The sequence below is a fragment of the Carassius gibelio genome, chromosome A15 (genome assembly GCF_023724105.1).
Source record: "Carassius gibelio isolate Cgi1373 ecotype wild population from Czech Republic chromosome A15, carGib1.2-hapl.c, whole genome shotgun sequence".
NCBI lineage: Eukaryota > Metazoa > Chordata > Actinopteri > Cypriniformes > Cyprinidae > Carassius > Carassius gibelio.
In genome coordinates, this window is record NC_068385.1 from 6,656,110 (window position 1) to 6,678,173 (window position 22,064).

At 40.1% G+C, this 22,064-nt stretch overlaps 1 protein-coding gene across 4 annotated transcripts in view; it reads left to right on the forward strand.

The window, feature by feature from the left end:
* The window catches only part of LOC128029021 (protocadherin Fat 3-like), a 144,305-nt gene that overhangs the window by 92,462 nt on the left and 29,779 nt on the right, over positions 1-22,064 (forward strand). For all 4 annotated transcript variants that reach the window (XM_052616463.1, XM_052616464.1, XM_052616465.1 and 1 more), the window contains exons 11-25: positions 19-4,128; positions 8,287-8,483; positions 9,977-10,130; positions 10,208-10,441; positions 10,558-10,947; positions 12,412-12,626; positions 12,713-12,850; positions 14,708-14,851; positions 14,934-15,131; positions 15,210-15,434; positions 16,404-16,980; positions 17,962-18,096; positions 18,209-18,366; positions 19,121-19,589; positions 20,333-20,486. In XM_052616463.1, the coding sequence (XP_052472423.1) occupies positions 19-4,128; positions 8,287-8,483; positions 9,977-10,130; positions 10,208-10,441; positions 10,558-10,947; positions 12,412-12,626; positions 12,713-12,850; positions 14,708-14,851; positions 14,934-15,131; positions 15,210-15,434; positions 16,404-16,980; positions 17,962-18,096; positions 18,209-18,366; positions 19,121-19,589; positions 20,333-20,486 (7,498 nt within the window). The remainder of the gene's footprint in view (positions 1-18; positions 4,129-8,286; positions 8,484-9,976; positions 10,131-10,207; positions 10,442-10,557; positions 10,948-12,411; positions 12,627-12,712; positions 12,851-14,707; positions 14,852-14,933; positions 15,132-15,209; positions 15,435-16,403; positions 16,981-17,961; positions 18,097-18,208; positions 18,367-19,120; positions 19,590-20,332; positions 20,487-22,064) is intronic.

Below are 22,064 nucleotides of genomic sequence, written 5' to 3' on the forward strand. Positions count from 1 at the left end.
ATTTCTCTTTCGATTTAGGGAACACAGGAAACACTTTCCGGATTGATCCTGTTTTGGGCATCATCTCATTGGCTCGGGAACTGGACCTGTCCAACATCGGTCATTATGTTTTGTCTGTCAAAGCAATGGATAACGGTTCTCCAGCATTGTCTTCAACATCTGTCGTCCGAATCGCAGTCACCTTGTCAGATAATGCTGGTCCAAAGTTTCCCCAAAGTGAATACCAGGCGGAAATATCAGAAGGTGTTGCCATTGGAACTTCAGTCATCACAGTGAATGCTCTAAGTCTGTCAACCCTTACCTATGACATTCGCCACGGCAATGGTCATCGGACATTTCGGATCAACCAATACAGTGGAGTGATCACTACGCAGAAGCCTCTAGACTTTGAAACAGTTTCAACCTACAAGCTAATAGTCACCGCAAGCAACATGGCTGGACAGGCCTCAAATGCTACAATAACTGTTACAGTTCTTGACGAAAATGATAATGCACCGCTGTTCCAACAGCTGCGTTACCATGGAAGTATCAGTGAAGGTGCCGGGCTTAACAATGTTGTGCAGAGTGACAATAACCAACCACTAGTCATACGAGCAAGCGACGCTGACCGCAACCATAATGCCCTGTTGGTGTACCAGATCATGGAAGAATCTGCCAGACGTTTCTTTGCAGTAGATGCCGGTACTGGCTCCATTAGGACAATTGCTCAGCTTGACCATGAAACCACGCCTAGATTCAGTTTCCATGTTAACGTCCGAGACAGTGGACATCCACAACTCTCAGCTGAGAGTCCTGCAGAAGTGACCATTGAGGTGCAAGATGTTAATGACTGCCCGCCTAAATTTTCCCAGGATTCCTATGAAGCTGTCCTTTTGCTCCCAACTTATGAAGGTGTGGAAGCACTAAAAGTTTTTGCTACTGATCCCGATGGTAATGGCCAGTCGGAGCTCACCTACTCATTGACCGATGGCAGCATAGAACATTTCAGCATTGAGCCAAGCACTGGACTGTTGACTGTGAGAAATAGTACTTTTAGCAAAGAACGATTTCGCTTCAATGTCCGTGTTTCAGATGGACGCTTCTCCAGCACCGCTCTGGTTACCGTCCTGGTCCATGAGGCTCTGGACAGCGGGTTGGCTTTTACTCACAATACCTACAATGCCAACATTGAGGAGAACAATGGTAACATAACAACAGTTGCTGTCGTTACAGCACTAGGGAACAAGTTGAACGAACCCCTGCGATATACTTTGTTGAATGCAGGTGGGAAATTTCGCATCAGGCCAACATCCGGTGCCATTGAAACTGTTGGAGTCCCATTGGACAGGGAAGAGAAGGAGGAATATGGACTTCTAGTACAAGCAGGCCGTGAGGAAGACCGTGTCCATGTTGCAAGGGCACTGGTCCGGGTTCAAGTCACCGATGTCAACGACAATTCTCCAGTTTTTGTTGGATTGCCATACTATGCTGCTGTGCAAGTGGAAGCAGAGCCTGGGACAGCAATATTTCAAGTGACAGCAGTGGACCGGGACAAAGGACAAAATGGAGAGGTGAACTATTTTCTTCAGGATGAACTGGGACATTTCGAAATAGACCGTGTGAGTGGGGAGCTTCACCTACGGAGAGCTTTCGAGGCTGATCTCTCCAGTGTGGAATATCAGGTTCTGGTGTTTGCCCGTGACATGGGAACACCACCTCTTTCTTCTTCAGTCACCTTTCCTGTTACAGTGGTAAACAGAGCAATGCCAGTGTTTGATCGACCATTCTACTCAGTAAAAGTAAGTGAAGACATACCAATATGGACTCCAATTCTGGGAATAAACGCCAGCAGCCCTGAAGGCCAGAGTGTCCTTTATACAATCACACACGGTGACCCGGGAACACTGTTTTCCATTGGATTTGACACAGGTGTTGTCAGTGTCATCACTGCCCTCGATTATGAGACCAGCCCTTCCCACAAACTCATCATCAGAGCAACAGACTGCCTCACAGGCGCTCGTGCAGAAGTGGATGTTGAAGTTACTGTTTTGGATATCAACGACAACCCTCCAGTCTTCGAGCAGCCCTCGTACAAAGCTGTGATTTCAGAATCTGCCATGATTGGCACTGCAGCCTTGCAGGTTCTCGCAACAGACAGAGACTCTGAGAAAAATGCGGCTGTCCGATACCAAATCATTCCAGACCGTGCCAACAACACTGACCACTTCCACATCGACAGCAGCAGTGGTCTTATTCTAACAGCTCGCTCCCTTGACCATGAGACCATCCAGCGCTATGTGTTTCTTGTCAAGGCAACAGATAATGGCTTTCCCCCATTGAGCAGCGAAGTTTGGGTCACAGTCGATGTCACGGACACAAACGACAATGCTCCAGTGTTTAACCAACTGCTCTATGAAGCCTCTATCAATGAGTTGGCACCCAAAGGGCACTTTGTTACATGCATCCAGGCCTCTGATGCAGACCGTTCAGACACAGAACGCTTGCAGTATGGACTGGTGTCTGGAAACGAAAGGATGCTGTTTGAGCTTGATCCTGCCACCGGTGTCCTCACCCTGAGTGGCCAGCGACGCATGCAGCGCATGCCTTCCACCATCACCCTAAATGTAAGCGTTTCCGATGGAGTGTTTACTAGTACGGCACAAGTACACATTCGGGTAGAGCGAGCTAATCTACATGCCCCCCAGTTCACCCAGGGCATGTACGAGGCCGATGTACGAGAGAACGCACCAGTGGGATCAAAAGTCATTGCAATCAGGGCACAAGATTCTGACCCTGGACCATTTGGGGATGTGAGGTATGTGCTACTCTCAGATGCTGCTCGGGATTTGTTCAGTGTTGATGGCAGTGGACAAATAACAACACTTGAACGTCTGGACCGGGAAGAACAAAGTGAGATGGTGCTGTCCATTGCTGCTGTGGATGCAGGCGGCCGATCTGGATATTGCAGTGTCCGGGTCATCGTATTAGATGAAAATGACAATGCTCCACTGTTTGGCGCCTCGGACTACCATGCAAGTGTGCGGTCCGAGGTTGAACCCGGTACCCTTGTGACGCAAGTACAAGCTTGGGATCTAGATCAAGGTGCCAATGGACAGGTGAGCTATAGTCTGTACAGCGAAGCCAGCATGCAGGTTACTGAACTTCTGGATATCGACCCAGAGAGTGGTTGGGTTGTCACAAAAGGCAACTTTGCCCCTTTGCGTGGATCTGTACTGTCATTTTTCGTTAAAGCCTCTGATGGCGGTGCACCAATTAGACATTCCCTTGTGTCTGTCTACATACATGTTTTGTCTGCTGATGCCCACATACCTTCCTTCAGCCAGCCACAGTTCTCCTTTACTGTGCCAGAGGACATGCCCATTGGTTCCTTGGTGGGAGCAGTGCATCTACACACCTCAACTAGCCAATCTTCCTTACCAGTGAGCTTTTCAGCAGTGATCGGACAGACTCTAGAGAGTAACAGTGATGGAGTGTTTGTGGTTGACAAAGAAACCGGCATGATCAAACTAGACAAAGCACTGGACCGAGAGCTGACAATGGCCTATCATTTCAAAGTGATGGCAATGTTGCAGCAGGGACGTTTGGACGCAATTTCAGCCGTAGATGTTGAGATCAAAGTACAAGATGTGAATGACAACAAACCATCGTTTGAGTCAGATAACTATGAGGCATCAGTCACTGAGGGTCTTTCTCCTGGGACTAGAATTCTGCAAGTGCGAGCCTTGGATCCTGATTGGGCAGCTAATGGTCAGGTGACTTACAGTCTTGCTCCCCCTGGGTTGCTCGGTGGCTCTGGTGGGGAAGACATTGAAGAGCATGGAGCCTACTTCACGATTGACAGCAGCTCTGGTTGGATATCAACAATGAAAGGGCTGGACCATGAACAGAACCCAGCCCATAGTCTCACAGTCTGGGCATTTGACCTTGGAGATCCTGCCAGCCAGTCATCCTCAACAACTATAACTATAGCAGTGAGTGACTCCAATGACAACGTACCACAGTTTCTTCAGCCCCGTTACTATGGAAGTGTACGTGAGAGTGATGCACCTGGTGAAGTGGTGGCTGTACTGAACACACGGGACAACGACAGCTCACCTGGAAACCGACAAGTCACCTATCATATTACAGGTAAGAACTTTTGAAACTGGCAAACTGCATGACTTTCCACAATGCAAAAAAAAAAAAAAAAAAAATTACAAAAATAATTCTTAATCCAGTAAAAAATATTGAAAAACCTTTGACATAATTGTAATTTTTTGATACGCAGCAATACATGGCGTTCCAAACACAAAAGAAGATTTGGAACCAGTACAATTAATGTCAATGAGGAACAGTGTTATTTTGGACACTTTGAACTTTCTTCAAAATGTCTTTCTTTCTGCTGTGAAACAATCAAGTCAAATGGGTTTTGAATGACATGAGGGTCAGGGAATGATGACAAATTAAAGACTTTTTTCAGAATACATTCTGCATATCATATATGCATAGCAAGAATACATTTTCTGTTCCAGCTTGACAATGTCCCATACACAAAATTACATCCATAAAGAAAGACAGAGAGAAGACAAACTGCCTTTTATGCCCATTGTTTTGAATATGTTCAACAAGCAGATACAGTTTGAGTGTCCTCATACTGTTGGCCATGTCCAGTATCTCTGTGTATGTCTGTGTGCTCTCAATCTAAACACAACCTGATTCTCTGAAGCCCTGTTCAGCATGTAAGCATAATGTAGAACAACGCTATAATGGAATGTCAGAAGTCCACAGTAATTACACCTCGTTCATCCTCTTCTGATAATGGATTATTCGCTCTAGGGCTACTAGCAGACTTCTTGCTGGAGAGCAAAACCACACTCGTTTTATAAGGATTTTAACAAAGCTGTGATGCAACTGCATGCAAATTACACCAGTGGGGATTTGCGATGTGGAAGCGCATCACTTCACGAACTGAACATAATACAGTGATATTTCCGAAAGCAGTTGTTAAGAAAATGGCAAATATAAACCTCCTCTGTATCAAAATCTACCTCAGCCAGCTTTAAATGTACCTTCATATTCAGACTGTGTTGAGCACCTTGCTTGGTGACAAGAAACATATTATACACACAAACACACACATACACACCTTGCACATGCTACTGAGCAGCACACACTTGTAATTTAGGCGCTCAGAAACTCATAACATTGAATTAGGAGGCTGCCTTGTTCTATAATTCATGCTTTTTCTCACACACACACAGAAACGCACTTCTCGGCCTGAGCAGAATTTCGATTAAGCTTAACTTTTATGCTGTGATCATGATTTAGACTGTGCTGCCACCAGCAGGAGCAGTATTTTAACAAGATTTACCATGCACGACACACACACACACACACACACACACACACACAAGCACACTGACTCTTAAATAAATTACAGCCCACAGCAATGAAACTAAAGTAAACATCGTGACTCTGGAACTTGTTCAGTAGCTCATTTTTGGTGTGTGTTCTGCTGAATATCGTCTTTTTTACTGTTAACATACATTTGTGTAACAGTCACTTTAGATAAGAATTACTTACATTGCATTCAAGGTATACATTTTACATTTCTAAAATATAAATGTGTGTGTATGTATGTATATATATATATATATATATATATATATATATATATATATATATATATATATATATATATATATATATATAATAAAGAATTATTAATATTATCTATCTATCCTACTGTTTATAATAAATATCTAAATAAGTAAGTTATTAACTATATGTAATTTTATTGTGTGTGTGTGTGTGTGTGTGTGTGTTAAATATATACATTTTGCACACTGTTTGTCCACACTGTTTATGATTTTATATCTTTTAGAGGCAAAAAAAACCTACATAAAAATGAATAAGCATAACTATAAAATTATAAATATGTAAATACATATCTAAATTTAGTATAATTTTAAATAAATGAACTTTTGGTCCACTTTTATGATTTGTTAAAAATATTTTAAAGCAAAAGAAATATTAATTTAATTGATTGTAACTGCATCAAAAAATGCAGCCTTTAGAGAAAAAGTCATTAAACATCACAAATACATCAAAATGAGTGATTGATCCCTTTAATTAAATCATAGCCCACGGCATGTAAACTTTGTGACACAAGCCCTTGTTTAGTTGGCATGGGACACTGAGAATAGTCTCCTTCCCTACAGTCCACACTTTCATGACGTTTAAATCCTCTTCAAGATGAACTCAAAGGTCAAACAGACTCTAATGCACTTGTCACAGCCCAGCGGCACAAACTGGCTCAAAGACCGGCACACCGTATCATCATACAAACCGGAGGGAAAGAAACGGACAAATACTAACAGATTTGAGTTACTGCTTTAGGAAGCGAGAGCATTGTGGGTTATACACCTCTCAGGATATTTTACTGCTGTGTTCAACAGAGCACAGAGCAATTAAACAGTAAACAGTTACTCTGTGGTAGTTAATTGGATAACTTGAACTTTTATTTAGAGGTTCTTTGCTGAAAGTCGTTTAAAGGTTCATAAAGTAAGAGTTAGATGAGCACACTGTGTATCTCAGTACAGCTACGATTTAACAGCCGTTAAATAGCTCTTCATGTTGCTGCCTCGTAAAGGTGAAAGGTCACTGCAGAAACATTAATCGGCAGAACTGACTGTAAATGGCTGGAATCACATCTGTTGAGTTTAATTGTTTGACGAGAAGAGGGAAATATGCTCTTTGAGATATATATTTTATGCATTTGTGCATACAGTATAGTTGATTTTCAGACAAGATCTTTGTGTGACAAGATGAAGTACTGTACCTATTTAAAATAAATTTGCATAACATTTATTTTCCAGTGTTAAGTGACCATCAGTAAGTTGTATAGGTCTATAATATATTTTTTGTTTTTTAATGTGTCGTGCAATTCGGTATATTAAATTCTATTTTATATATAGATACATATATAATTTTGTGTGTGTAGTTTTCTTTTGTATATTTTTTTTTCTCTTATTTTTTAAGCATCCATACATTAACAAAAGTTTGATGTATCTTCAGAATATTTTTTCAGAATATCAGTTTTTGAAAGAAGACTCTTATGTTCACTGATGCTGCATTTATTTGATTAAAAATACAGTAAAACAGTAATATTGTGAAATATTATTACAATGTAAAATAACTGTTTGCTATTTGAATATATTTTCAAATGTAATTTATTTCTGTGATCAAAGCTGATTTTTCACCATCATTCCTCCAGTCTTCAGTGTCACATGATCCTTCATAAATCTTTCTAATATCCTGACTTTCTGCTCAAGAAACTTATTGAGAGAGAAATGTTTTTAAAAATGTTAAAAACAGTGCTGATTCATTTTTATTTTTGGGATAATTAGTTCAGAAGAACAGCAAATATAAATATTTTGTAACATTCGAGTTTATTGTTGCTTTTAATCAATTTAATGCATATTTGATGCATTACTACGGTACTGTGTATTGCATTATGCCAATGAAAATTAATCAAATATCATGTGATTAACCTGTGATTACTGTGCTAGAACACCTGTGTGAACATTTTATTTCAGATAAGTAGAGTCTATTTTGAAGTCTCCAAATACTTTGTGCATGACAAATACTTTGAGCCACTGTGCATGAGTAAAAAAAAAAAAGTGTGCAAGAAAATCTAATGTTTCAGATTTCAAACTATCACTTAAAAAAGCACAGAAAAAGCATGCATTATGAGAAAGTCATTCTGAGCGTGGGATGAGAGAAACGGAGTGGGAAGACGTCCAGGTCTTTGTTGACGTGTCTCTAATAGAAGCTGTTCTGTGTTATCAGCCCCCAGCTGAGATGAATTACACTCTTTATTAGATGAATAAGGCAGTGTGTGTTTGTACTATGAGTGTACAGTAATTGGATGCTTGTCAACGCAGCTGCTTTGATTATAGAGTCATTTCCATTTAACTCTCGCATTTCTTCTCTCTTTTCACCTCTGTCCGCTTGAGGTTTAAAAGATGACCTGTCGTAATGAGTCAGGTACGGCTGCCGTCCGTTTGACTAATTATGAGGACCTTACTGATGGCAGTCTGATAATTGAAATGTGAATATAAAGACCTGATTATTATAATTCATACTAATGAGTGTGCCATCACTGAGAGGACTAATGCAGGTTATTAAGACACGCAGATAATCCTGGAAGTGAGCGTGTGTGGATTTTATTGCTACTTAAATTGTCACGGACTATTGAGAGATTAACTGTGCGGTGTAATTTCTCTTGTGTGTGTGTGTGTGTAGGTGGTAACAGAGGCGGGGTGTTCGCTCTCGGGTTGGTTCAGGGTGAGTGGAAACTGTACGTTAAACGCCCGTTAGACCGCGAAGAACAAGAACGGTACGTCATCAATGTCACGGCGACAGACGGACTCCACGTTTCAACGGCAGCCGTAGAGGTCATGGTCATTGACACCAATGACAACAGCCCTGTCTGTGAACCGGTGAGTTCAGACTCATCCTGGGAAACATGCAGGAGTCATTGGTTTTCTTGCTGTTTTTGCAGTTGGTTAAAAATCTACATGGTAAAGCCAGGAATATTTTTGGAACCGGCGAGTCCACTTATGGCAGCCAAGCATGATCTATGAGCATAAAACATGACCTTGTTAAAATAATTTCAAACTGAAAATCAGGTCAACGGGGTATTTGGAATAAGTCACAAAACTCAGTGAGCTGTCTGGCTAGATAGCATTTTTGAGCATTAAAAGTGTATAATCTTTGGGTTAATTAAAAGTGAAGTGTTCATACATGAATGAAATTTTTAAATGTTTTTGAATATAGTTTCATTTGAACTAAATTGGTCAAAAATGTTTGCATTGCAACATGTCGATTGCAAAAACTGAAGATTCAGATGTGCCCATAAGCATTTAAATCAAGGCTTGAAAAACGCTATTATGGTCCAAACATTCAGACATGCCTATGAAGGCCAAAAAAAAGATTGCATTGAAAGTTTACGATGGCCCAAGGCATTTGAATGTCCACAAATGTTCAAATCAGATGTTTAGAAGTGCCCACGATTGCCAAAAAATGTCTGAATGCACCCATGCTGGCACAAAATGATTAAATCAGATGTTTATACAGGTATGTGCTTGAAATGGACAAAAACTATTGAACTGAATGTTGAAATGTTCCTGTGATGCATCTATGATTGCCAGAAACATTCGAATCAAAGGTTAAAATGTACCTATAATTGCCAAAAATGTACAAATGAGATGTTCTTCCCTGCCTTTAAGGGCCCAGAATGATTTAATGTAATATTAAAAATGTTCAGGCTATGGCCAACAATGCCAGATGCACATATGATGGTTTAAAATGATTGAATTTAATGATTTAATGGGGCTACATTGGCCAAAAATGTCTGCATGCACCTTAAATGGACAAAAAAAATTTCGGATCAGATGTCCAGATGTGCAGATGATGGCTAAAAATGATTTAATGTTTAAGTGGACAAAAAATGTTGAATGCACATTTAATGGTGAAAAATGACCACGTTGAGCGTTTGAATGGACTTGTGATGGGTTGCTTGCATACATATTCTGTATGAGGTCGGAAAATGTTCAAATGTATATAATGTATGATGGCTAGAAATGATTGAATTGAACATTTAAATGTGCCTTTAATGGCAAATTCTTTTTGCATGCATTTATGATGGCCAAAAATAACATTCATATAATGACTGAATTACATGTTTGAATGTACCTATGATGGCCAGAAATTTTCAAATCAAGTTTTTAAATGTGCAAATGTGAAATAGTTCCTTAACTGATAATTAGTCCTGCAGACCTCGATGTTTAAATAACATTTTCATTTCGCTCTCCGTTTTTGGCACTGAAAATATGAGCACAGAAAAGCTCTTGACTCATTACAGCACAAGCCAACCTGAATGTGAAGCCCGGAGCTGATGTGAGCTCTGTAATGAGTGTGTTTGTGTCTGCAGGCCGTGTACTCGGTGTCCGTGTCTGAAGATGTGGCCATAAATAAGCAGATCCTCTGGGTCAGAGCCACAGACGCTGACGCGGGTGCAAACGCACAGATCCAGTTCTCGCTGTCCGGTTCTGGAGCAGAAGACTTCATCATACACCCACACACAGGTCTGTGAGTCGGCTTTGAAGAAGCATTTTGTTTATAGCCTTGATGTTTCCTTACAGGTCTGTTTTTCGTTCCGTAGGCGAGCTGAAGACTGCCGCGGCGCTGGACCGTGAGAAGGTGGCGCAGTACTCTCTTGTTGCTCGTGCGACGGACAGCGGCGGTTTGTGGTGTGAGGCTGAGGTCGTGGTGGTTCTCTTGGACGTGAATGACAGTCCGCCGATGTTTAACATGCCTCATTACACCGCAAGTGTCCACGAGAACACCGCCACTAAAGCCCTGCTGACCCGAATACAAGCCCTAGACCCTGATCTGGGTACGAGCGGGTCATATTGAGTTTTGACAGCATTGTTTTAGTTAACAGTAGACAGTAAAAGATCATGATCTACATATACGCAGCTTATAAAATCCAGCATGTGTTTTATTTTGCAGGTGTTAATCGTAAAGTGGTCTATTCCCTTGTTGATTCGGCTGACGGGTTCTTCTCCATTGATAAATCATCTGGGATTGTTGTTTTGGAGCGTCTGTTGGACCGTGAGGTTCAGTCTTCGTATCATATAACGGTCCGTGCGTCAGATCAAGGCGTTCCCGTTCGCCTCTCTTCCCTTGCGAACATAACGATCACAGTTTTGGACATTAATGACAACCCTCCTGTGTTTGAGAGGAGGGACTATCTGGCCACGCTTCCTGAAGACGTGGCAGTGGGTACAGAAGTGGTACAGGTTTACGCTGCCAGTAAAGATATAGGCACCAACGCTGATATTTACTACAACATCCGATCTGGAAACCAACAGGGCCATTTCACCATCAACATCAACACAGGTGAGATGCATTACATCAGATTTCTATGCACACTATACAGAAATGTTCAAATGAGAATTTAAATATATCATTTTGTTTGGTGTATGTTTTCAGTAATGCCCAAAAAAGTTCAAATCAAACCAAAAATGTTTGAATGCACAGATGACGGCCCAAAATGATTAAATCAGATATTCCTACACGCCTATAATTTACATAATTTATAAGATTTAAGTGAATATTTATATGTTCCACTGAATATGTTGCTTCAGTTGTGGCCAAAAAACAAACAAACAATCAAATCATATGTTCCGTATTTTTTGGACTATAAGTGGCACCTGAGTATAAGTCGCATCTGTCAAAAAATACGTCATGATGAGGAAAAAAACATATATAAGTCGCACTGGAGTATAAGTCGCATTTATTTAGAACCAAGAATCAAGAGAAAACATTACCGTCTCCAGCCATGAGAGGGCGCTCTATGTCTTCAGTGTAGACTACAGGAGCACTGAGCAGCATTGAGCGCCCTCTGGCGGCTGGAGACGGTAATGTTTTCTATTGGTTCATTTCTCTTGGTTCATGTCAAATTAATTTTGATAAATAAGCCGCACCTGACTATAAGTCGCAGGACCAGCCAAACTATGAAAAAAAGTGTGACTTATTGTCCGGAAAATACGGTTTATGCATGTAAATAATGGCTAAAAATTATCAAACTGAGTGTTTGAATGTGCCTGTGATGACCGAACATGTTTGCATGTATCCGATTTCCAAAAAGGCTCAAATCAGATGTTCACACACGGCCAAAAATGATTGGACTGAGAATTTAAAAAGTGCCTACAATGACCAAACATATTTGGTTGCATGTATTATGGCCTAAAGGAATGAACTTCGTTGCTCAAATACCAAATGAAACATCTGAATGTTCCTGTAATGCTGAAATGTTCCAAAAATCTTTAAATGCAACTATGATGGACAAAATGTATCAAATCAAATATTCATGAATGAAAATTGAATTAAATATTTGAACGTGCCTGCCAGTGTTGGGGAAAGTTACTTTTAAAAATAATGCATTACAATATTTCTTTTTACATAAAAAAGTAACTTCTTGCATTACTTTATATGGAACTTTTTGGCAACCGTAAAGGCCCTTTCACACTAAAAGTGAAAAGAATAAGCCTCAGGCTGAAGGAAGTGCCTCTCTCATCCCGAGGACGGGAGAGATGTCAGTGAATAAATGGGAAAACGATGTGACTTGAGTTACTTATTTTAAAAAGCAACTCATGCATTTCATTGTAAATTTCAAGGTAATGTGTTGCAGTACTAGTAACTAAAAAAAGGAGTTCATATAATGGCGAAATATGATCAAATTAAATATTTGAAGGTGCCTTTGATATAAGTGTAGAATATAAAAAACACTGTTATAGGTTAGTTTTATGTATATAATATGGACTCTGAGTTGTGCGATGTTTACCCTTGTGCCGTGTACAGGTGCCATCTCAGTATCTCGACCGCTAGACTTCGAGTCCTGCAAGGATTATTTCCTCACGGTGGAGGCAACTGATGGCGGGACTCCGCCCCTTAGTGCTGTTACCATGGTGAACATCAACCTGACAGACGTCAATGACAACGCCCCGGTGTTCAGCCGCGACGCCTACAGAGTGTCCATCAGCGAGGACGCTAACATTGGAGACACCGTGGTCAAGGTATCCGGTCATGAAATTGACATCAGTCCTCTTTAAGTTTCTTTGAGAGACACATTATAATTTGGTGATTTGTGGTGGTTGGACAGGTGACCGCGGAAGACATGGACAGCCAAGCGAACAGTGACATCCTGTACTCGATCATCAGCGGTGACCGAGAGAACCAGTTCTTCATCGAGCCAATCACGGGCCAGATCAAAGTCAACAAGCAGCTGGATCGAGAAACGGTGAGGATGTTACCATCACGAAAGAGTCACAGAGAAATATAAGGCTTTTAATAGGACAGACGCCCCACAAAGGGTTAATTTAATTGACACTGATCGGGGAACAGCCGAAGTAAAGAAATCAGATCCTTCACGGCAGACATCCACACTGGAAAGTCTTTAATAACAGACACGGTGTCATATAGTGTTTGATTTAATATGAAAGATTCTCCATGTCTTCAGTGTCACATGATCAGATCATGCTGATTTGCTGCTCAAATATTATCAGGTAATGTAGGTGTTCAATTATTAATAACAGGTCTTAGCATTGTCAATATTGAAAACATTATTTTTTATTTAATCTTATTTTTTGGCAAAACTGATATTTTTCCTGGATTCTTGGATGAATAGAAATATTTATTTCAAATAGATTTATTTTTTTTATTTTTTTATATTATAAAGTCTTTTGTCACTTTTGATAAATTTAATGTGTTGTCGCTCAATAAAAGTGTGCATTTCTTATCTTTTTGATATATTTTGAATGGTAGTGTATCCTAGTTTATACAAAAATATGAAGTGGGACAATTTTTTTTCAACGTCGCTAATAATAAGTAATGTTTCTTGAGCAGGAAATCAGCGCACTAGAATTATTTCCGAAAGATGATGTGGTATTGAAGACTGTATGATGCTGAAAATTCAGCTTTGAATTACATTTAAAAATGTATTAAAATACTGTTATTTTAAACAGTCATCTTTTTGTTACCACGTGCAAAATACTGCACAATAATATTAGAGAAAATGTGTGAGATTAAGATTAACGCGTTACACCTGTGAAACCTGATATACAAAAAAAAAAGAGATGGATGATTTTGGAGTTTGCTCTAGTAAAGCATATGCTTTTTGAGTTCATTTTTAGAAATTGGTAATATGAATATAAAAAAATATATAATATCTAATATAAATTTTTCAAAAGCTGAATTTTGAAAAAAGCAGTCTTATTTCAGTCTTTATTTCTTATTTGCTATATATATATATTGTTTTATTTATTTACAAATAGGAGGTTAAAACAGGATTGTTTAGACATTTTTTGTAACAATATAGATGTCTTTACTGCTACGTTTGTTCAATTTAATGCATCCTTGCTGAATAAAAGTATTAATTTCTTTAAAAAACTAAATTACCGAAATCAAATGTATTTTTTTCCCCCGTGTTTATTTTAAACATTTTATTTAAAGTAAATAAATAAAATAAAACAGCTGTCTTGAGTTGGCTTTAGTGGTACACAATGGTATAGAAGTCTGCAACCACTAGATGGCGCCAAAGAATTCCTAGATTACACGCAGGCTCTTCTTTATACTCTCAAGTCATTCGCTTAATGAAGTCATTGTTGGCTTTAGCCTCCTGAGTCTGTATAATTATAGATGGTTAAAATGTGTCTGATTATTTCCAGGCTCTTTTGAAATAAGACTGTGATGAATGATGCAGACATACTCTTTTAACTAAATCCTCTATAAAGTCCATTAATTGTAACTAAGCTGCAAAAAATAATGATTCGTTTAGACGAATCCCTTCTGAATAGTGCTTAACATTGTAAGTAGAGTTTAAAATAAAAGAACTAGAACTGGCCACAAATGTGAGAGAAGAAAAGCAGATGAGAAATAGCATAAAGCAGAGATACCGACAGCAAGTTGCAAACCTAGAGAGAGAGAGAGAGAGAGTGTGTATAGAGCTTCAGATCATCTGTCAGCCTGTCATGAACTATTTATGACACAGTCAGAATGAAAGAGAGTGTATAGATATGTGTTCGTCTCTCTTAACTTTCTACTTTCTTGTCGTCTCTTATTCTATATGTTTTAAACCTCTCTCTCTCTGTATCTGTAGATGGCTGGTTACTTGTTGTCCATCAGAGCTCTTGACAGCGGGACGCCTGCGATGTCTTCAACCGTTCAGGTCAACATCGACATCACTGACGTCAACGACAACCCGCCCACCTTCACTCCAGCCAATCACACTGCGGTTATACAGGTGAGATTAAGAGTGGCAGGTCCATCAGCCAATCACGTTCAAGTCATTCCAGCAGTTTCATGTGAGCTTCACTCATCAACAGGAGAACAAGCCTTTGGGAACAAGCGTCCTACAGCTGTCCGTCATCGATAACGACGCCAGCCACAACGGCCCGCCTTTTCATTTCCAAATTCTAGCAGGAAATGAGGGGGCGTGGTTTAAACTGGATCGAGAGGGGCTGTTGACATCCAATCAGGTGTTTCGTAGGTCAGAAGGCACAGAGTATGTCATTCACGTACAGGTAAAGAGAAAGTATGTTTGAAAGTCTCTTATGCTCAGCTTGCTTCAGCCAGTCACTGTCCGCTGTTTCACCTCATAGGCCAGTGATTCGGGAAGGCCGCCCCTGTCGTCGATGGCCAGCGTGCTGGTGCGTGTGATAGAGGAGAGCGTGCACAAGCCAGTGGCGTCACCTTTACACGTGCACATCGTGACCATGGAGGATGAGTTTCCAGGAGGTGTGATCGGTCAGATCCACGCCACAGACCAGGACGCCTTTGATATTCTCACCTACGGACACACACACCAGCAGAGCAGCCTGTTCAAGGTAAACCAGTGTGTGATTCAATGCTTTCCATTTTCTCCGTGCACGCATCACATTCATATTTTGACAGATTTTTCTTCAGTCCTTCTCATGTCTTAGACTGAGTCCATTTTTTAGCCCTACAGCAATTATCCTTCAATTATTTTTATCATTCGTTTATTATTATCATTCACTTCATGTTTATTATTTAAGTAATTATTTACTTTGAGACAGGTTGAGATTCAAATTATTATAATAAAAAATTCGCTTTTTGTCTAAAATGTAATAATATTTTCAGTCAAAGTTGGATTTATGGGCATTATGCAAAACCAAAAAGAAATTCAAATCAAAACTGTCATAAGCTCCTTTGAAGTTCATGCATTTTTTAAATCATGAATTTAATTGTAATTCATTAAATTATTTCTCTAATTTCAAGCTTTTCAACAAAGTTTTAGTAGTTTTTTTGTAGATGTTTTTACAATGAGAACTATTAATTTGTTAATTAATTTGCATACATCAAAAGTTCAGACTTTTTACTTAAATTTAAATTAATTTACAGTCAAATTAATTTGCAGTTAATATTAATAAAAAAATGTAATTTGATAATCTTTTCAAAGATTGACATACAGATTAAAAAAACTGTTAAAATGTTCATTGATTGAATTTAAAAAAATAAAAAATAAAATAATAAAAAATAATAATAAATAAAAGAAATAAAATACTATAATAAATAAAATTTAAAAAATCTTTTTTCCAAGAACATGCAATTACATGTTCAGCTGATACAATTCTAAAATATAAAAAAATTATTATAAATGTATACTAATTTAGAAATAGTATATATGTATAATATAAATATATAAAAAATATTTTTTTTTTATTCATCAAACATGGTCAAAAACAACATTCATAGGGTGAATGTAAATATTGTGAATCTTAATAGATGTCTTACTATGTGTGTTTTTGACGTGTCCCTCTTTGTCTCTGTCTCAGGTGAGTCCTCGAGACGGTCGGATCATCGCTCTGAGCGGGTTGGACACGGGCCGCTACACTCTCAGCGCTACGGTAACAGACGGCCGCTTCACTGTGAACGTGCCCGTGAGCGTGCACGTGGAGCAGGCCTCAGCCGAGATGCTCCACGAGGCCGTGACCATCCGTTTCGACCGCGTCTCCCCTCACGACTTCGTGTCCCGTCACCTCCCCTCGGTCAGACGCGTCCTGTCCAGCGTGATGGCGACGCCGCGGCCCGACGCTCTGCACGTGCTCAGTGTGCAGCCGGTGGAGTCCACAGGACAGCTGGATCTGCTAGTGGCGGTGGAGACGGTGGACGGCGGTGGGTTCTACAAGGCAGCGCTGGTGACGCAGAAGCTGAGCTCGGCACGCAGGCAGCTGGACCAGGTTCTGAGAGTCTCAGCGGTTCTGGATAAGAACTGCTCGGGTCTGGACTGCAGAGAGGCTCAGTGTGAACAAACCATCACGCTGGACTCACACAGTCTGCTCACATACAGCTCCACAAAAACCAGCTTCGTGTCGCCCAAGTTCCACAGGAACACACGATGTGTGTGCAGCGGTGAGTGTGTGTGTGTGTGTGAACAAACTGTTGGCCCAGGATCATTTTAAACCAGTGGTTCTCAACTTTTTTGATTCAAAATCCCCAGTTTTCCAACACAGTTTAGCAGATGCTTTTATTCAGAATGACTCAAAAGTGGAACACAATATCCATGCATATAGGATATGATGATATTTCTGCTGTAAATATGACCAAACATATTGAATAGAATTTATGACCAATTTTTATTTATTCATAGATTAAATTAATAGAATTTTTGAAAAATAATTTATTTCAATAGAATTGTTTGTAGAAACTTTAAGTATTGATATTTAATAAACCACAATTCATTTTGTAATTCTTGAAGTTTCAACAAGTATGTTGTTAAGTGGGGGAATATGTGCAATTGTAGTTTTTTTCATTTTATTTTATTTTTTTACGGTCCTACATTTAGTGTAATTTTAAATGAAAGTTTAATAAACCATGATATCTGCATGTCAATGTTCAAACACATGGTTTGGACAAAAAAAATAGTCATTGTGGCCTGTAGGTTAGACAAATACTATTAACCTTGCCATGTACACTCTGGTTTGCATTAAAAAATAAAATGAATAAAATAAAAAACATTTTAATCAATATTCAATGAGGGATTCACAAGGCAGTGTATTAACATCTCACCATAACGTTGTAGCACTGTGTTGATTCTCACTGTATACAAAAGTGGTTTTGACCTCGAACAAAATGACAGGTGTCAAATGTTAACAGTGATCTTAACTCCATCTTTAAAAGATTTTATCCCGGAGTGAAGCACAGTGTGAAAAGCCCTTAATATTAATCATGCAATTACAAAATAACTCTCTTGAACATGGGTTGCATCCTTGAGCTCAAAAACAGCAGGAATAGAAACATAGTTTAGAAACATAGTTATCGTATAGTACAGCACTATAAAAAGAGCCTGTTTGTGTTGCAGTAGTAATTTGTCTGTCCCTCTCCTCCTCTCAGACGGGAGTTGTTCTGCTGCGTCGGAGGTGTGTGCGGACATGAGATGTCCCGGTGACATGCAGTGTGTGGGAACGGACCGCAGCAGGGGGCCGTACGTGTGCCAGTGTCCGCAGGGCAAACTGGGAGAGTGTGCAGGTATCGTATAACCCCGTGTGAAAGCTCTTTACAGTAAGAGCCGTTTCCTTTTCAGTGACTGATGTTGTGTGTGTGTGTGTGTGTGTGTGTGTGTGTGTGTGTGTGTGTTCAGGACACACCTCTCTGAGCTTCTCTGGGAACAGTTACATCAAGTACAGAGTGACGGATGGAGAGAGGAGCGGAGAGATGAAGTTAGCGCTCCGCATCAGAACGCTGCAGAGCAAGGGAATCATTATGTACACGCGTGCAGATCCCTGTAGTGTGCTGAAGGTACACACCGTAAAACACACTAACACACCTTTACATCGCTATAGCAGACTCTGTTCTAATGACTTTTAAACATAGAAAGCAAGTGAAAAGAGTAATAAAAACAAAAAAAAAATGTTGAGAGGTTAACAGCTATGAACAATACCAGTCAAAAGTTTCAAGATGTCTTTAAAATGTTCAAAAAAATAATAATAATTTCCGCTCACCAGGGCTGTATATATTTGATCTAAAATACAGTAAAAAACTGAAATAATATTAAACATTATTATTACTTATTTTAACTGTTTTCTGTTTGAATATTTTCTAAAATTTAATTTATTCCTAGTGATGCAAAGTTGTATTTTCAGCATCATTACTTCAGTCTTCAGTGTCACATGATCTTTCAGAAATCATTCTGATATACTGATTTGATGCTCGAGACATTTATCGTTATTATTATGGAATTGTGGAAAACATTCAAAAAATTCAGTGTTCTTTGATGAATAGGAACTTCAAAAGAACAGCATTTATTTGAAATATAAATCTTTAACTGTCACTTTTTGATCAATTTAATGCATCCTTAATAAAAGTAATAATTTCTAATAATAATAATAATCCTATCTACCACAAACTTTTGAGCAGTATTATAATATTTGTTTTACATTATTGAAAGAAAAAGCTTTTGGGAATCGTGCTACACTTATCACGTTATATGTTTGTTTTCAGTCTGATCTTTAATGCATCACATTTAACAGAGCGCGTCTCGTTTGACTGACAGGTTGAAGAGGGAAAGCTGTGGTTCCAGCTGGATTGTGGGAGCAGTCCCAGGAGCATCGGGATCTCCGGCCGTCCGGTCAACGACGGGAGCTGGCATCACGTGGTCCTGGAGCTGCGAGGAAACTACAGCAGTCTTTCTCTTGACGACATGTACGTGGAGCGGCGTCTGGCCACCACCAAACACCGACCTCTGGGAGCAGATTTGGCCATTTATTTCGGAGCGCAGGTGTCGCCTCCGGACGCCCGTGGCTTGACGGAAAGGAAGGGTCCGGGGGTCACCAACGGCTTTCAGGGCTGTTTGGACTCCGTGGTTCTGAACGACAACGAGCTCCCGCTGCAGAACAAGCGCAGCCCGTACGCAGAGGTGGTGGGACTGACCGATCTCAAGCTGGGATGTGTTCTGTATCCGGACGCCTGTGCCGCCCAGCCCTGCCTCAACAGCGCCACCTGCGTCAGCCTGCCGTCTGGAGGTGTGTGTGTGTGTGTGTGTGTGTCCAAACCCTGCTTAACTCTCCAGAAATGTCTGTTTTTAAGATTGTGCCCTGATTCATCTTAATGTTATTACTCCTCCTGGTTGCTTCATTTACTCTCCAGTAATCTGCTTGTGTGATGTAATTACTCTGGTTAACAAGCTTCGCTCAGTTTTGGCGTAAGTCAAATAAGCTCGCTTCTGTCTTCCGAGTGAAGCTGTAATTCACATCTACTGCGTCTGATGGAGACCGAATGAGCAATTATGATGATTAAATCAGCACCGGCTTTCCACATGCTCTGGAGTACATCTCATCTCATCTCATCTTCTGTTCGGCCCTTGTGTTTTCTCTCGCATTTCTTTCATCTTTTCTCTTCTCTCTCTTCATGTCAACTTTCTGGTTCTTCTCCTCTTGGCTTGGTCTCTTGTTTTCCTTCTCTTGTCATCTCTTCTGTCTGACTGTAGTCGTCTCTCTCTCTCTCTTTCACTCGTTCAGTGGCTCTGATGAACGGAGCAGTGCGTTGTGGGAGTTTTCTCTGTAAAGGTCGTTTGGGAGGAGTGTCTGGCAGACGTATATGTTTGTTTTTGTGGGGAGGCCTGATGAAGCCAGCGCTTTGTTTACTCGCTGACATTTTCCACGCGACTTCCCACCGGCGTGCGTGTGTGTGTGTGCGTGTGTGTGTGTGTGTCTGCACGATTGTTTTGCATTTCATGAACTAACCGTCTCTCTCTCGTGTCTCTCAGGTTACTCGTGCAGTTGCAGCGCTCTGTACACCGGAGGACGCTGTGAGACCGAGATCAGCGTGTGTACGCCGAGCCCGTGTCAGAACGGCGGTGTGTGTAAACCCATCGGAAACGCATTCGTCTGCAGCTGCAAGAGAGGATACAGCGGCGCAACGTCAGTTCAACGCCATTTCAGCTACTTTGGTCTTAGCTATTCAGTTTTTGAGCCCAAAACATCCCACATGATGTTTTAAAGAATTTATACATTTCTATACTAGATGCGTCCCTGCACTTCAAGACCAGTCAGAAGGGTCAATTTCTCGAAATACATCACCTAAAAGCTGAATAAATCATCTTTCCATTGATGTATGGTTTTATTAGGATCGGACAATATTTGGTTGAGATACAACTATTTGAAAATCTGGAATCTGAGGGTGCAGAAAAATCTAAATAATGAGAAAATCACCTTTAAAATTGTCCAAATGAAGTTCTAAGCAATGATGTTCTTTTTTTTTTATCACGTTTTGATATATTTTCAGTAGGAAATTTACTAAATATCTTCATGGAACATGATCTTTATTTAATATCCTAATGATTTCTGGCATAAAAGAAAAATCTATACTTTTGACCCATACAATGTTTTTTGGGGGGTATTGCTAGAAATATACCCCAGCGACTTCATACTGGTTTTGTGCTCCAGGCTCACATACGTAAAAAAAAAAAAAAAAGTTTTCTTTAATGTGAATTGTTTAAAAAATATAAATAGTATTACATATAATAGTTATAATAAAATATATTTCTGAATACATGTAAATATATATATATTAGGGGTGTAACGATACGCGTATTCGTATTGAACCGTTCGGTACGACGCTTTCGGTTCGGTACGCGGTACGCATTATGTATACCGAACGGTTCGTTGGAGTAATTAATTATATTTGAAAAAAAAAAAAAAAAGAGAGAGAAAGAAATATAATGATATGCGTTCAACAAGGTAGCCCAATAACCCAAACAACGTAACAGGCAACGCCCCTGACACTCCCGAAGAAGAAAAAAACACCATCTTATATGTTTATGTTAGGCTACTCAGCAGGCGCTCGCTCACTCAGTACGCGCTGAAGGCTCGTTGCAAAATAGCCAATGCGTTTAACAGACTAGAAATGAGAAGATCCCCCAATAACCAACAGGTCTGGTGTTTGGGTGCACTTTGGATTCCCTTTAAGCTATAATGGTGATGGCAAGAGAGTGGTGGATAAAAAAACAACGGTATGTCGCATCTGCAACATGACAGGGTACACCAGCGGGATTACAAAAAAAAAAAAAAAAAAAAACCAGCGGGAATATCTGGGTTATATGCGTCAGTACTATCTGGGAAAAGACGAAAAAAAGGAGAAACATGCACGCAGCAAACTATCCCTGCAGCATTTAGACACTATAGCTTACAGGGAATCCAACCCAAACACCAGACCTGTTGGTTATTTTAGGATCTTATATTTCTGGTCTGTTAAATGCATTAGACATTTTGCAACGAGCCTTCAGCGCGTGCTGAGTGAGCGAGCGCCTTAGGGGCCGTTCACATATCGTGCCTAAAAACGCATGGAAAACGCTAAGCGCGTCTTTCTCCTCCTTTCCAAAGCGCTCGGGCAGAAGCGCTCATGAGGCGTCTGTCTTTGCTAAGCAACAATGACGTGCTCTCTCCATGAGACGCGGAAATTTCAGCGAAGGATAAATGGATTTGCAGCTCTAAAAATCG